Below are 14887 nucleotides of genomic sequence, written 5' to 3' on the forward strand. Positions count from 1 at the left end.
GATGAAATAGTGATGTTTCTAAAGGTGAAATAGTGATGTTTCTAAAGGTGAAATAGTGATGTTTCTAAAGGTGAAATAGTGATGTTTCTAAAGGTGAAATAGTAATGTGTCTAAATGTGAAATAGTGATGTTTCTAAATGTGAAATAGTGATGTTTCTAAAGGTGAAATAGTGATGTTTCTAAAGATGAAATAGTAATGTGTCTAAATGTGAAATAGTGATGTTTCTAAAGGTGACATAGAGATGTTTCTAAATGTGAAATAGTGATGTTTCTAAAGGTGAAATAGTGATGTTTCTAAAGGTGAAATAGTGATGTTTCTAAAGGTGAAATAGTCATGTTTCTAAAGATAAAATAGTGATGTTTCTAAAGGTGAAATAGTCATGTTTCTTAAGGTGAAATAGTAATGTGTTCAAAGGTAATTTCCAGTGGATTGCTGGATACACAAGTATTTACATGTACTATGACAGAACAATTAAAACTTCAATCAGCCAGTATACCCCTGTCTTAATGATGACTGTGTTGTTGAACAACAATAACGTGTGTTGTTGCATGACTGTTGATATAAACATAACCATGATGTGTTCACTAACTGATGATGTTTGCGGTGGGAGTAACGTTGCACCACTTCATGGCGTCCAGACACCGTGCTAGTTGATGTTCACATACCTGTACACCAGGGGGCAGTCATGTGTGCCTGGAGGCGTGTATAGGAACTAGCCAATCAGGGGCCGTCTCACGTCTCACACCTAAAACTCTGTATTGCATTTGGTTCAAAGTCATGGCAGTTTGGAGATGTTTCTCTATCTTTATTAGTTTTTCACTAGTATTTTCCCTACTTATTATTTAATAATGAGAACTTGTTTTCTTTGTTTGTTTCAATATATTAACAGAATAATGCATTCTAGATTGTCAGTTTGATTATGATGTCAATCTCCTTGTCCTTTATCAAGGACTTTCAACAGAATTTTTCATCCACTTGAATATAGCTTCATTAGATTTATCAGTATTGGATCAGATGGAAGATATATTTTGTCCAATTTTTTCAGGGTATCCCAGGGTATTATAATAGAATAGAGATATGGTATAAGGAATAAATATAATGATTCTCAAAAGTTTTCAGAATTACCCCAAATTTATTTTATGGAACTGCTTTCACAATGTTCAAAGTTTCCAAAATATTTTTTGACACTCCACCAAGCCCCAACCCCCAACCCAGACCCCCCTACCCTGACCCCCTACCCAGAGGCGAGTCCAAGATTTTGAAAAATTGGGGGTGCCCATAATACCCAACACACAAAGTGACCTGGCCACGCAAGTATGGCAACATGTAAAGTGTCTAAAAAAGAGACATCCCTGCATCAGCCTCTGGATCTGCCAGTGCAATCCCTGACCCCCACCCCCACCCCCACCCCCACCCCCACCCCCACCCCCACCCCCAACCCCTAGGTTATGTTGTTTGAGGTGACCATCCCCTCCCCGGTGACTCACTCTGGCCACCCATGTATATATGACCGATCCACCTGATGGTTTTGTTTAGTTGTTGCTTGTCATCATCCAGCAGCCATGACACTTCTGTATCAAATGCAAAGATTTGTTTTGAGTTTTGTAACTGAGACAGATGTTGAGATGATCCCTTCACTGCCCTATTGAGGAGGTGCAATCAGTAGATGCTAGTGGTATGAGGGGACTCGTGTGGTACTAGACAGTAGATAGAGAAATGCCAATAGCACATGGTTGATGTAAGTATTTTGGTCATTTAGAGAATACATGGGGATTTACCTGGGCCTTTCCTGGAATGTCAGTTATGCTGTTTTGGGGTATATATGGTAACCTCTGTATCAACAGCAAATAAACATAAAGTACCGTATTCGCCATAATTATGCGCTCTGCTGTAATAAGTGCCCACAACCATCTTCTGGACCAATAAGTGACCCTTACTATGACCAAAATTAACAGTCCATATTTAGTTGTGTATATTACAGATTTAATAGAAAACAGCAGCGTAGAATGCATATTTCTTTACTGTTATCAAAACGTTTTAGTTTTATCAATGTTTGAAATAATTGTGTTCACTACCACTTGATTTAGCTCACTCTATATGGTTTTAATAAATTCTCCCTTTGTCAACTTTCTAAGCACACAGGGTGTTTATTATGGCAAATAAAGGACATATAAACACATGTGAAGCAAACCCAATAAAATCGACATGGAAAGTATATGTATATGGCATATACATATTACTTTATACACTATACTATATGCATCCTATGCGGGCTAAAATTGAGTTGGTTAAAATGATTCAAACAGACAAACTGTTTTGCATTCCATGGGTCTCGTAAAGCAGAATATTTATGTCTATTCTCAAATTTAAACACTAGGTAGCACTATTTTGTGTTCAATGTAGAGGTTAGAAAGTCAACAAGAAACAAAACAAAAACTTGTCCTCATTTATGATCTTGAGAACACCCCATGGGTTTCCTTGACAGCATGGGCCAAGTAACAATTATTCTCATTGATTGTGTCATCATGTGTAGATTGTTGCTCATGGCATCAACCATTGGTTTGTCAGATCCAGGTTTGTACCGCCATGATACAGCCGTATTTTTGTGCCTGTGACGTCATATAACATGTTGTTACTCACCACCACTCACCATGTCCACAGTTAACACCCAAACACCAACCCTTAAAATGTCACTTATACCCCTGCAACTTTGTGAATAACTACTCATGCAGTGTGCTGTTTGTGTTTGCTTGCCGTGAAGTACTTGTATATGTAGAGTTGCATCATTACTTGTACCCATACTGGCATAGTCGTCTTTTCACCATTTATTTCAATTTTTTTGTTCACTGTTCTTATTCCCCACACTGGATTATTAAAGAACAATGGATTAGAAGAAGATGGAACAATTGTTGTTTCAGTTTGAACCTACCTGGGAAAATGTCACACTTCATGGGAGTTATTACTGTGAATTCAAGTCTCAAGTTCTTACAGAACTGTAGGGATGGATGACCATATATGATGAAGGTATATATGGCAGGAGACAGTCAGGGTAGATGGGGGAAGGTATATATGGCAGGACAGAGGGTAGATGGAGGAAGGTATATATGGCAGGACAGAGTCAGGGTAGAAGGGGGAAGGCATATGTGGCAGGAGACAGGGTAGATGGAGGAAGGTATATATGGCCGGACACAGGGTAGACGGAGGAAGGTATATATGGCCGGGCACAGGGTAGATGGAGGAAGGTATATATGGCAGGACAGAGGGTAGATGGGGGAAGGTATATATGGCAGGACAGAGGGTAGATGGGGGAAGATATATATGGCAGGACAGAGGATAGATGGGGGAAGGTATATATGGCAGGACAGAGGATAGATGGAGGAAGGTATATATGGCAGGACAGAGGATAGATGGGGGAAGGTATATATGGCAGGACAGAGGATAGATGGAGGAAGGTATATATGGCAGGACAGAGTCAGGGTAGAAGGGGGAAGGTATAAATGGCAGGACACAGTCAGGGTAGATGGAGGAAGGTATATATGGCAGGACAGAGAGTAGATTGAGGAAGGTATATATGGCAGGACACAGGATAGATTGAGGAAGGTATATATGGCAGGACACAGGATAGATTGAGGAAGGTATATATGGCAGGACAGAGTCAGGGTAGAAGGGGGAAGGTATAAATGGCAGGACACAGTCAGGGTAGATGGAGGAAGGTATATATGGCAGGACAGAGTCAGGGTAGAAGGGGAAAGGTATATATGACAGGACAGAGGATAGATGGGGGAAGGTATATATGGCCGGACAGAGGGTAGATGGGGGAAGGTATATATGGCAGGACAGGATAGATGGGGGAAGGTGTATATGGCAGGACAGGATAGACGGAGGAAGGTATATATGGCAGGACACAGGGTAGATGGAGGAAGGTATATATGACAGGACAGAGGATAGATGGGGGAAGGTATATATGGCAGGACACAGGGTAGATGGAGGAAGGTATATATGGCAGGACACAGGGTAGATGGGGGAAGGTATATATGGCAGGACACAGTCAGGGTAGATGGAGGAAGGTATATATGGCAGGACAGAGGGTAGATGGGGGAAGGTGTATATGGCAGGAAACAGAGTAGATGGAGGAATGTGGCAGGATTCCAGTAATCACGTTCTGCTGGAACCTAAATCCAACCCCAAAACTCCTTATTTCGCAGTGTTATTACAGAAACCATATACTGATCGGTATACAATCAGTATATGGTCTCTGGTTATTATTTTTTGGCTTATGAATTCTTTTGGAAAAATCCTGGTGGGTAGATATTAAGCAAAGAAATAAATCCATTTCAGATATGTTTTTTGTTACATAGAAAATGTATCTCATTAAGTTGCAATATTAGTGATGTAAGGTCTTCTCATGAGCAATCAAATTTCATCTGACTTGCAGTATTAACCTGGGTACCGTTGTACAAAGAACCTTAGCGCTTCGATGATCATAAGCCTATGTTAAAGTATGGGAGTTTCGATCACCTTAGCGCTAAGATAGCTTTGCAAATGGCACCCTGTATTGTATGTACCTGTGTGGTGGCGAAATCATTTTACATTAAAGGGGACCGAAAATTAAATTTATAATTTTTCGCTTTTATAATATGAATTTCTAAGGGTTTGAATCTGTAAGCCAACCTTTAAAAACGTTTTGTCCCTTGGTTAATGTTAATAACGAGTCTCCTTGTGGTGGCCTGCAGATGTATGTAACTATCTGCTGGTGTATGAGTATGTGGTGGACTCCACGGCTAGACATGATATCTGGGCGCTCATGAAGAAGGGCGTGGCCACTCGTAGCATAGCAAACCTAGCCCCAGCCAAACAGAGCCGGAACCGGACTCTTCTGCTGGGTGGCCGCAGGGACGGCTACATCTGCGTGTTCAACTGGGAGACTGGGGCCGTGGACTTCAAGGTCGAGGTGAGCCTTGTGTCTTGTGTTACACACATGGATGTCTCATGTCTTCTGCTTTATATTTACAGAGTCTTGGAAGAAGGACTGGTTGTAATGTATTCCCTTATTTGTCATGGCCAGGCCAATATTTGACCATATGTGACTCATCAGGAGAAAAGGAACCTTATGGGTGCTAGGATACAAATGTGCTATGATGTCATAAAGAAGTTTGACGCTAACTTACTTCAGTGAAGATCGCCATGTGTGATTTCATGTATCTCTGTAATAAATAGCTTGTGAATTGTATTTCTGTGTTCCGAAGATGCAGTTGTTTTTAACTATAATGAAAAGTCAAAATGTGATTTTTCACCCATAAGGTCCCTTATCTCATGGTTGGTCACATGTGTTGCAGAATAATTTGTATCAGAGAAGTTATGCTTATTTTGATAGTATACTACTCAACTTTTGATAGGGATAATCAGATATGTTATTATATGTATATATACACTTTACATGTTATGAGAATTATTTTTGTGTATCGTGGAAATATACAAATATCCCTAACAAAAGTCGAGTAGTATATATAACTCGGAGTGTTGCTTGAGTTTCCATTTTGGTCCTGAATATTAGCATATTGATCAAGAAAATATTTTAAGAAAGTGAAAAGCATGTCAGACCATGTTTTTTGGGGATACATTTGATGTATTTAGCACCTTGCAACAGACTCTTGCCCACACATCATACCGGTAGATCTCTGTTCCACTGTACCTGGAGAGCGCCATCAGGCAGACACAACACAGCAGTCTTTGTCAAATACTCTCTACAGTTCTTTCAGTAAAATCGTCAGGGATTTTTCAAAATTAGGTGCCCTTGGCTGGCAAAGTGGGACAAATCTGGATTTGTTTTCATATTGAATTTTAACATTGCCTTCCATGCAATAATGTAAAACTGAGCATTTAATCCTCTTCCTCTGTATTGGTTCTGTTGTCTGGGAAATATAAGTCACCTCTACATAGCCACAACATAAGTTATAACTGTAACAGTATGAATTGGGAAATGTTTAATTCCATTTTTACTGACGTTTGATGCAGAATTGGGGATGATTATTGGTCTTTAAGTAGGACAGGATAAATCCCTGAATTGCACATTTGTATTTAGGTAAACCTCACATAACTCATTCTTGGTGTCCGTGCAGGATGGTAAATACATCAAATATGGTTATGTGAACCTGACAGGAAATATTTTCCTACTCTAAGTCAGTGGGATGCTATTGCCAAATTCATGATGACAATAGTTATTGACAGGAACATGTTTCTGTGACAGGCACATGGCAGCAAGGGTGTCCTCAACATGATCGCCAACTCAAGGGCAGACCAGGTCATATCAGCAGGCATGGGTAGGTACACAGGTCAAGCTGAGGTGGCATCTTCGATCTCACCCCATGATTCGGCTTAATTTCTTTACCACCTGGATTCAGAAGTTTCAATATTTACTGAAGAAAACACAAACAATATTCCTTGTTGTTACTCCATATTGGGTGCAAATGCCATGCACTCGGAAAGCACAGGGTGCATATAATATTCCCAATATTACAGTGCAGCCTTTATTATTTACATTTAAATCTGCCTGTTTAACTTCATTATGGAGATGCAAAAAATAGATATCCTGGTAAGGTAACGTAACAGGAATTTTAAAGCCTGGAACATTTTGAAGCTGAATGGTTTTAAGTAGACAGTCCACCAGATGTGACTTCCGAACGAGGGGCTGTTAAATCTTCACACAGACTGGTGGCATAGGAGAGTAACTTATAAACTTTCTGCCACTTTTCCCTATTGTATTGTAGGTATATTCCTATCTCATAATAACCTCTTGGGAGTGTTTACTTTTTTCCAAGTGAGACCTCATCCCAAGTTTGGTTGAAAGTATAAACACTTGGGAGTCAGGAAATCCCTCTCCCTTGTGTTTACATTTTTAACCAAAACCTTGGAGGCGAGTTTTCTCCTATACAAATAGGATTCTAGAACACGGACATCTGATTGGCTCACACATCCTTCATTTAGGACCGCCTCTGTGGTCAAGTGGTAGAGCATCCGCCCGGAGAGCGAAAGGTCCGGGGTTCGATCCCCGGCCGCGTCATACCAAAAGACGTTAAAAGATGGTACTTGTTGTTACCCTGTCAGGCGCTCGGCATTAAGGGGCTAAAACAAGGACTGGTCGGCTCGGAGTCAGTATACTGTGTCTGAGTGGGGTATTCATCTTAAACTGCGGCATGGTATCTCAGTGAGCTAGCACTATAAATCGGCATCAGTCTGGACTAGTTCAAGCAGCCACACAAACACACACACGTACATGCAGTCGCTATATTAGTGCAATAATCTTGGACGTGACGTTAAACCCCATTTCACCTCACCTCACCTCACCTCACCTCACCTCACCTCACCTCACCTCACCTCACCTCACCTCACCTCATCTCCTTCATTTAGATTGGGCAATCCAAGTTTGCTCAGGGCTCAGGGAATCACCAAAATCTTCAGTTTGTAACCACTGAGTTACAAGGTCACCTCGACCTTCATGCTTATTTCACACACTGTTCAGGGCTGATGTGTTTTTGTGTGTTGCAGATAACGTGATCAAGGTGTGGCGACTGTACCCGTTTGCTGAGGAGGCGCTGACCCCCCTCATGTCCTTCTACTGCGCCCACACACCCTCCTTCATGACCACCATCAAGACCCGGCTCTGTGTGGCCTTCCAGGACCCCTCCAGCGCCACCTTCAGCACCGTCCTCTATAACCTCAAAGATAAAGGTAGGGTCTTCATCAGTCTGTCACATGCATAATTAATTTAACAACCGGGTTATCCTGGATCTTCAAAAGCCTCTGGGGGCGCTCAGGTAGCCTAGTGGTTAAAGCGTTGCGTTCGTTCATCACGCCGAAGACCCAAGTTCGATTCCCTACATGGGTGCAATGTGTGAAAACCATTTCTGGTGTCCCCTGCCATGATATTGCTGAAATATTGCTAAAAGCGACATAAAATAAAACTCACTCACTCAAAAGCTTTTGTTATTGTTGAAAGTTTAGCTTTTGTGTGTCACAATGTATTTTATGCCAAGCCTCGACATTTTGAATGTTAAACTAGTTTGTAAGGATGTTAATGTAGGTCTACCTCACGGATGTAAACTTTGTTAATCTGAACTTCATAACTCTGGACCATGTTATGGAAACCTCTCCTTCCAGAGGCTTTTTTATTGTTGAATATATACAATGTAGCATAAGTGTGTCACAGTGTCATTTTATCATGCTGAAGTGTATAGATCCTTGTTCATATGGATTAAGGAGGTTCCACTGTGTCAAACCTCCTATACATGTATCTTAGTGACAATATCAGAGACCAGTTTCTGTAGGCTTCATGCCACTCTGGAGACAGCTGATGGTAGCAACAATTATGAAATCTTTCTTTGTCATTTGCCACTAGTTTCGGTTATCATACATTCGTCATTACAGAGCTCCAGATAAGCTTTTGGTGTTGTGGGTATTTTACCCATGCATTTTAAAATCATTGGGCATCAGTAATTCTATCTGGGTATTCAAATTTCTGTTACCCACTAGTTTTTACACATGTGGGTATTTAAATTAATTATTTAAAAACACTATTCATCTAGTCCCTGCAAACTGGTGTCGTGTGGGTTCGAGAGCTTTATAGGACTCAAAAATACTTCCACTGAAAGTGTGATGGCAAATGATCATGATGTAACTGTCATCGTGGAGTTTGGCAAGGTTGACGAAATGCCCGTTTATGATTTCAAAATAAGTTGCTGATTTGCTAATCAAATACGCAGGGTTACTTCACAAAATTTTGATGATACGCACAAGTTTTATTTTTGTAGCGTATCTGTAATGTTCGTTGCGTATTTTATTTTATTTTACTGCATTTTTCTGCATTTCTGCTGCGTATTTTACGCAGATACGCACCTTATCTGGAGCTCTGTCATTATTTGTCCATACCGACTCTTTGAGCCTCTGACTCATGAAGATCTGTGTTAGAATAGGTCTTCAGCAACCCATGCTTGCCGTAAAAGGCGACTAGCGAGATCGTAAGAGTCAAATAGCGCAATTGGGTTTTCAGGCAGGCTGACTTGGTGGATGCATGTCATCATTCCTAATTATGTGGATCGATGCTCATGATATCAATCACTGGACTGTCAGGTTCAGACTGGATTATTTACACAATGCTGTCATATAGCTGGAATATTGCTGAGTGCAGCGTTAAACAACAAACAAACAAACTTTGAGCCTACATCACTTCCTGGTAGTCAGAGAGACCAAGTTGTCATCACTTCCTATTACTTTTATGGTATTTTGCCTTTGACACCCAATGTAGCCTGTTTTGGTAGATGATCAAGACTGGATATTCTCTGGCCATGACATTTCATATGAAAATGTTCTGGTCACATTATTACAAATATTAATTATCAACAGACCTTGACCTTGTCTATGCTATGTTCATGTATGTACATAAAGGTAGTCATGCACACATATTTAGTGACACAAGCCTCTGATGTTTTTATTGTGTCTTCATTTCTCATTACATTGCTTATCTCCTTACTATGTATTATGTTCTCTCTAGTATTTGCATCAACTGAGTCGGACAAAATGGATGCTTTCAGTGAGGAATTGTTTGATAACTAACAGAGTGAATTTGTCCTTTAACATGGTTGACATGCACACGTGAGTTGACATACGATGTCTCAACTCTAACTAATCCGGGGCAGTCGGGCAGCCTAGTGGTTAAAGCGTTCGCTCGTCACGCCGAAGACCCGGGTTCCATTCCCGACATGGGTACAATGTGTGAAGCCCATTGCTGGTGTCCCCCGCCGTGATATTGCTAGAATATTGCTAAAAGCGGCGTAAAACCATACTCACTCACTCACTCACTCCAACTAATCCTGTTGTTATGTGACCTGATGAGCACTTACATTCAGTCTGCCATTCAAGGACAGGGACCATGGCGCCATCATGGCACTACTCCTGGATAATCTTGGTAAATGTGTAATGCGTATATCATGCATTCTGGGTAATACGTTATTGCTGTTTGTTGCTTGTTTGGACTTGTACTTGTTGCTGACATGTGGCCATTATTTAGGAGATAAACTTACTGTGTTTTCAATGTAGAGCTAGGTTACCTGTAGATTTAACCGCACTAAATTGAATTTGGAACCGAACGTGTAGCGTGAGGTTTCAAATGGTAAATTTAGCGCGGTTAAACACCACATGAGGTGGGCACGCCTAAAGAAAACTAAGCATACTTCGCAAGCTTTCATTCTACACTGCACATCACCATTATGACATCATATCGCTCATTGTGACAGAAAAGATATGATGTCACAGTCGTATATAGAGAAGTGCCAAATTCTGAGCTCTCTGTTGTCCCTAAAAATTAAAATACACTTTCTTTAAAGATTTCTATCATGTTTTCTGCATGAAATGTATTGCCACACATCCTTTGAATATTGTAGTCACCCCAACTTTGCATTTTGTAACCTGCAATTGTAGATATGATTATTAGATATGCCTACCAACAATGACTGAAAAAAGTACTATTCTATGAATATTTGCTTCTGCAGCTGTTTCAATCAGAGGGGGTTTATTGTGATTTAATAGCCTCTAATTGACCAATCAGAATCGAGTAATTTCCCAATTCATGGAAGAATTTTCACTTGGTTGGATGACATATTTCTTTTGCCAAAGTCGGATGAGGGGAATTGAATAATAAACGAGGGAATAAACGACAGCTTCATACTACACGATCTACAATCCCATTAAAATAACACTTGAGTTCTCTCTACCACTAAACAAATATTTGACAACTTACTATTACAGGTCACCCCATAAGGACCTTTAATCCAGCCAATCAGAGCGTCGCTTACCAGAGCAGGAAAGTGACAGTAGGAATGTGTTTTCTAATTATGCAACCCAGAAAAGGTTAACACAGGGTATTCTGAACAACAGTTACGGGCTGTAGACTGAATCCGTCAAAATCATCATCTATCTCTTGCTTCAATATGGGGTAAACATTTGAACAAAATCACTTTACATAGCCTGTGGGAAGTACTGCCATACAATCTAGGTCATTTATTAGACCTTCTAGAATGTTCTTTTGTTCAGTTTTCAAATATTGATTCAATAACTTTGTCAACACATCTTTTAAGTGTAATCTGGAATGGAAGTCACCAGTTTGAAACTAGTGTCATATAGCCTGAGAAAACTGCTTTCTGATTGGCTGATGTCGACTTCTTGTTAGTATTTCATTGGTCTTTTCATACTCTATGAAAGGTCGGTCTGACATGACCCGTAAATGAGATGTCCTCAGATCTTGGTTTAGTGGTAGCGAGAACTAAGATCTAATTTTAATAAGATTGGGAACTTTGATTGTTTTACTTCTATATGTGTACGAAATGTTGGCTTTTCTATGAAATCTAGGGGATTAGTTATGCTAATGTTTGTATATCGAGGAAAAGGGACAGAACTCTAGATTTCATATTCTTCCTATTTGTGCAACATAAGCACTGATATTCCTGTAGTGCTTGTCAAGCTGTCATGGCCTTCCCCAGTTGCCAAAGTAATTTGTTATCATGACAACCATACTGATGTTATTGATACTTTGTTACAAAATAACTGTTGTTACTCCCTCCCCCAGTTGTCTATATATGTTCATATAACACTCCTCTGACCATGCCCTGATTCTTGCCCTCACTGAATTTCACTCACTCACTCATTCACTTATTTGGTTCAATTGCTGGATTGTGCACTGTCACTCACACATTAAGCATGATGTTGAATCAGTAACAGAAGGTAAACATGTTTACTGTTAACAGTAAACAGGCAGAGTGTTTACCATTTCACTTCATATGTTTTCAGCACCGTCATGTTATCTCCAAAGAGAATCATTCAGAAAAGTGTATTCTTACCCTTCATGAAACAGTTCCAAAGTAGTGCACATTAAGTTTCAATATTTGGACATTTTCCTTGAATATTTCAGTTCAGAATAATTTATTATCATGTGACTGTAGTAACCCAGACATTCCCTTATAAATTCTTCTGCTACAGTTGGTTTTGTGTCTGTATGTGAACACGAAGTGTGATCAAGTCCATAAATCAACACTAAGTATGATCATGTCCCTCTATCAACACTAAGTATGATCACATCGATAAATCAACACTAAGTATCATCATGTCCCTATATCAACACTAAGTATGGTATCATGTACCTATATCAACACTAAGTATGGTATCATGTCCCTTTATCAATGCTAAGTATGGTATCATGTCCCTATATCAACACTTAGTATGATCAAGTCCATAAATCAACACTAAGTATAGTAGGGTGTCCCTATATCAACACTAAGTATGGTATCATGTCCCTATATCAACACTAAGTATGGTAGGGTGTCCCTATATCAATATTAAGGATGATCATATCCCTTTATCAAAACTAAGTATGATCAAGTCCATAAATCAACACTAAGTATGGTATCATGAGCCTATATTAACACTAAGAATGGTATTGTGTCATTCTATCAACACTAAGTATGATCATGTCCCCATATCAACACTAAGTATGATCATGTCCCCATATCAACACTAAGTATGATCATGTCCCCATATCAACACTAAGTATGATCATGTCCCTATATCAACACTAAGTATGATCATGTCCCCATATCAACACTAAGTATGATCATGTCCCTATATCAACACTAAGTATGATCATGTCTCTATATCAACACTAAGTATGATCATGTCCCCATATCAACACTAAGTATGATCATGTCCCTATTTCAACACTAAGTATGATCATGTCTCTATATCAACACTAAGTATGATCATGTCCCCATATCAACACTAAGTATGATCATGTCTCTATATCAACACTAAGTATGATCATGTCCCCATATCAACACTAAGTATGATCATGTCCCTATTTCAACACTAAGCATGATCATGTCTCTATATCAACACTAAGTATGATCATGTCTCTATATCAACACTAAGTATGATCATGTCCCCATATCAACACTAAGTATGATCATGTCCCTATTTCAACACTAAGTATGATCATGTCTCTATATCAACACGAAGTATGATTATGTCTCTATATCAACACTAAGTATGATCATGTCTCTATATCAACACTAAGTATGATCATGTCCCCATATCAACACTAAGTATGATCATGTCCCTATTTCAACACTAAGTATGATCATGTCCCCATATCAACACTAAGTATGATCATGTCCCCATATCAACACTAAGTATGATCATGTCCCCATATCAACACTAAGTATGATCATGTCCCCATATCAACACTAAGTATGATCATGTCCCCATATCAACACTAAGTATGATCATGTCCCCATATCAACACTAAGTATGATCATGTCTCTATATCAACACTAAGTATGATCATGTCCCCATATCAACACTAAGTATGATCATGTCCCTATTTCAACACTAAGTATGATCATGTCTCTATATCAACACTAAGTATGATCATGTCCCCATATCAACACTAAGTATGATCATGTCTCTATATCAACACTAAGTATGATCATGTCCCCATATCAACACTAAGTATGATCATGTCCCTATTTCAACACTAAGCATGATCATGTCTCTATATCAACATGACGTATGATCATGTCTCTATATCAACACTAAGTATGATCATGTCCCCATATCAACACTAAGTATGATCATGTCCCTATTTCAACACTAAGTATGATCATGTCTCTATATCAACACGAAGTATGATTATGTCTCTATATCAACACTAAGTACGATATCATGGGATGATGTGCCTCTATCACGTCACTGTTCTTGCCATATTTAGATCGGTTTGACCACAAGCCAGATGATGACCACCTTGACCTGATCACAGGGATGACCTCCTGTCCACGGATGAAACTGTTCGCTACCTGCAGCATGGATGGCACTGTCCGAATCTGGAACGAAACCAATACTCTCATCAGGTGAGGTCAAATCTTTCATAAGGTGAGGTCAAAACTCTCACCAGGTGAGGTCAAATCTTCCATAAGGTGAGATCAAAACTCTCACCAGGTGAGGTCAAATCTTTCACCAGGTGAGGTCAAATCTTTCATAAGGTGAGGTCAAAACTTTCATAAGGTGAGATCAAAACTCTCACCAGGTGAGGTCAAATCTTTCACCAGGTGAGGTCAAATCTTTCATAAGGTGAGGTCAAAACTTTCATAAGGTGAGGTCCAAACTCTCATCAGACAAGGTCAAAACTCTCATTAGGTGAGGTCAAAACTCTCGACAGGTGAGGTCAAAACTTTCCTCATCTAAGATTCCCACCACTACTGCGGTTTTTTGTATTCAAGGGTGATGGGGGAATGTATTGTGTACAAAATCTGTCAAGTATTGACAATACTGACATACCAGTAACCAATGTACTGGTCCCAAAGGTATTAAATAATATTGAATACACAAAGGAAATTGGAAAACCCAATTGGAAGATTACAGATGAGTACATACTCAGTAGCTAAACAATTATCAAGAGCATATGAAATGAAATTGTTTCTGTGTGTGTGCACAGTTTGAATTTGACCTGGCAGATCACTAGTACAATATTGCTCGGATTGCTGCTCATGCTATTGACCGCTGATTTGCGCAATCATAGTTTACAACTCCTTTCATTCCATACAGACTTCTTTGTTATACTACTCAAAAGAAGTTAAAGAACGACCAATAAAATCATATGACCATGGTGAGCTGTCATGGCCGAAACAGATTAACTATACACATATGAAAAAGGGGGCACGGATGGCCCAGTCGTCTAAGGCGCCGCGATTTGCTGTGCAGAGTTGCATCCCTTGGGCAGGCCAGAAACCTCTGATTGTGGGTTCGAATCCCGGTTCGCCCTGATTATGTTTCTAGGTTTGTCAGCAC

The 14887-nt window shown here is 39.7% G+C and overlaps 1 protein-coding gene across 2 annotated transcripts in view; it reads left to right on the plus strand.

The window, feature by feature from the left end:
- Window positions 1-14887, plus strand: part of LOC124140646 (WD repeat-containing protein 97-like) — a 56398-nt gene that overhangs the window by 12745 nt on the left and 28766 nt on the right. Inside the window, exons 11-15 of one of the 2 annotated variants that reach the window (XM_046508444.2) lie at window positions 4735-4952; window positions 6249-6321; window positions 7547-7729; window positions 9549-9587; window positions 13812-13950. In XM_046508444.2, coding sequence (XP_046364400.2) covers window positions 4735-4952; window positions 6249-6321; window positions 7547-7729; window positions 9549-9587; window positions 13812-13950 — 652 coding nt within the window. The remainder of the gene's footprint in view (window positions 1-4734; window positions 4953-6248; window positions 6322-7546; window positions 7730-9548; window positions 9588-13811; window positions 13951-14887) is intronic. The other variant, XM_048397462.1, reaches the window with a different exon arrangement.

Source organism: Haliotis rufescens, unplaced genomic scaffold, assembly GCF_023055435.1.
Source record: "Haliotis rufescens isolate VD_foot unplaced genomic scaffold, xgHalRufe1.0.p SCAF_17, whole genome shotgun sequence".
NCBI classification, from domain to species: Eukaryota; Metazoa; Mollusca; class Gastropoda; order Lepetellida; family Haliotidae; genus Haliotis; species Haliotis rufescens.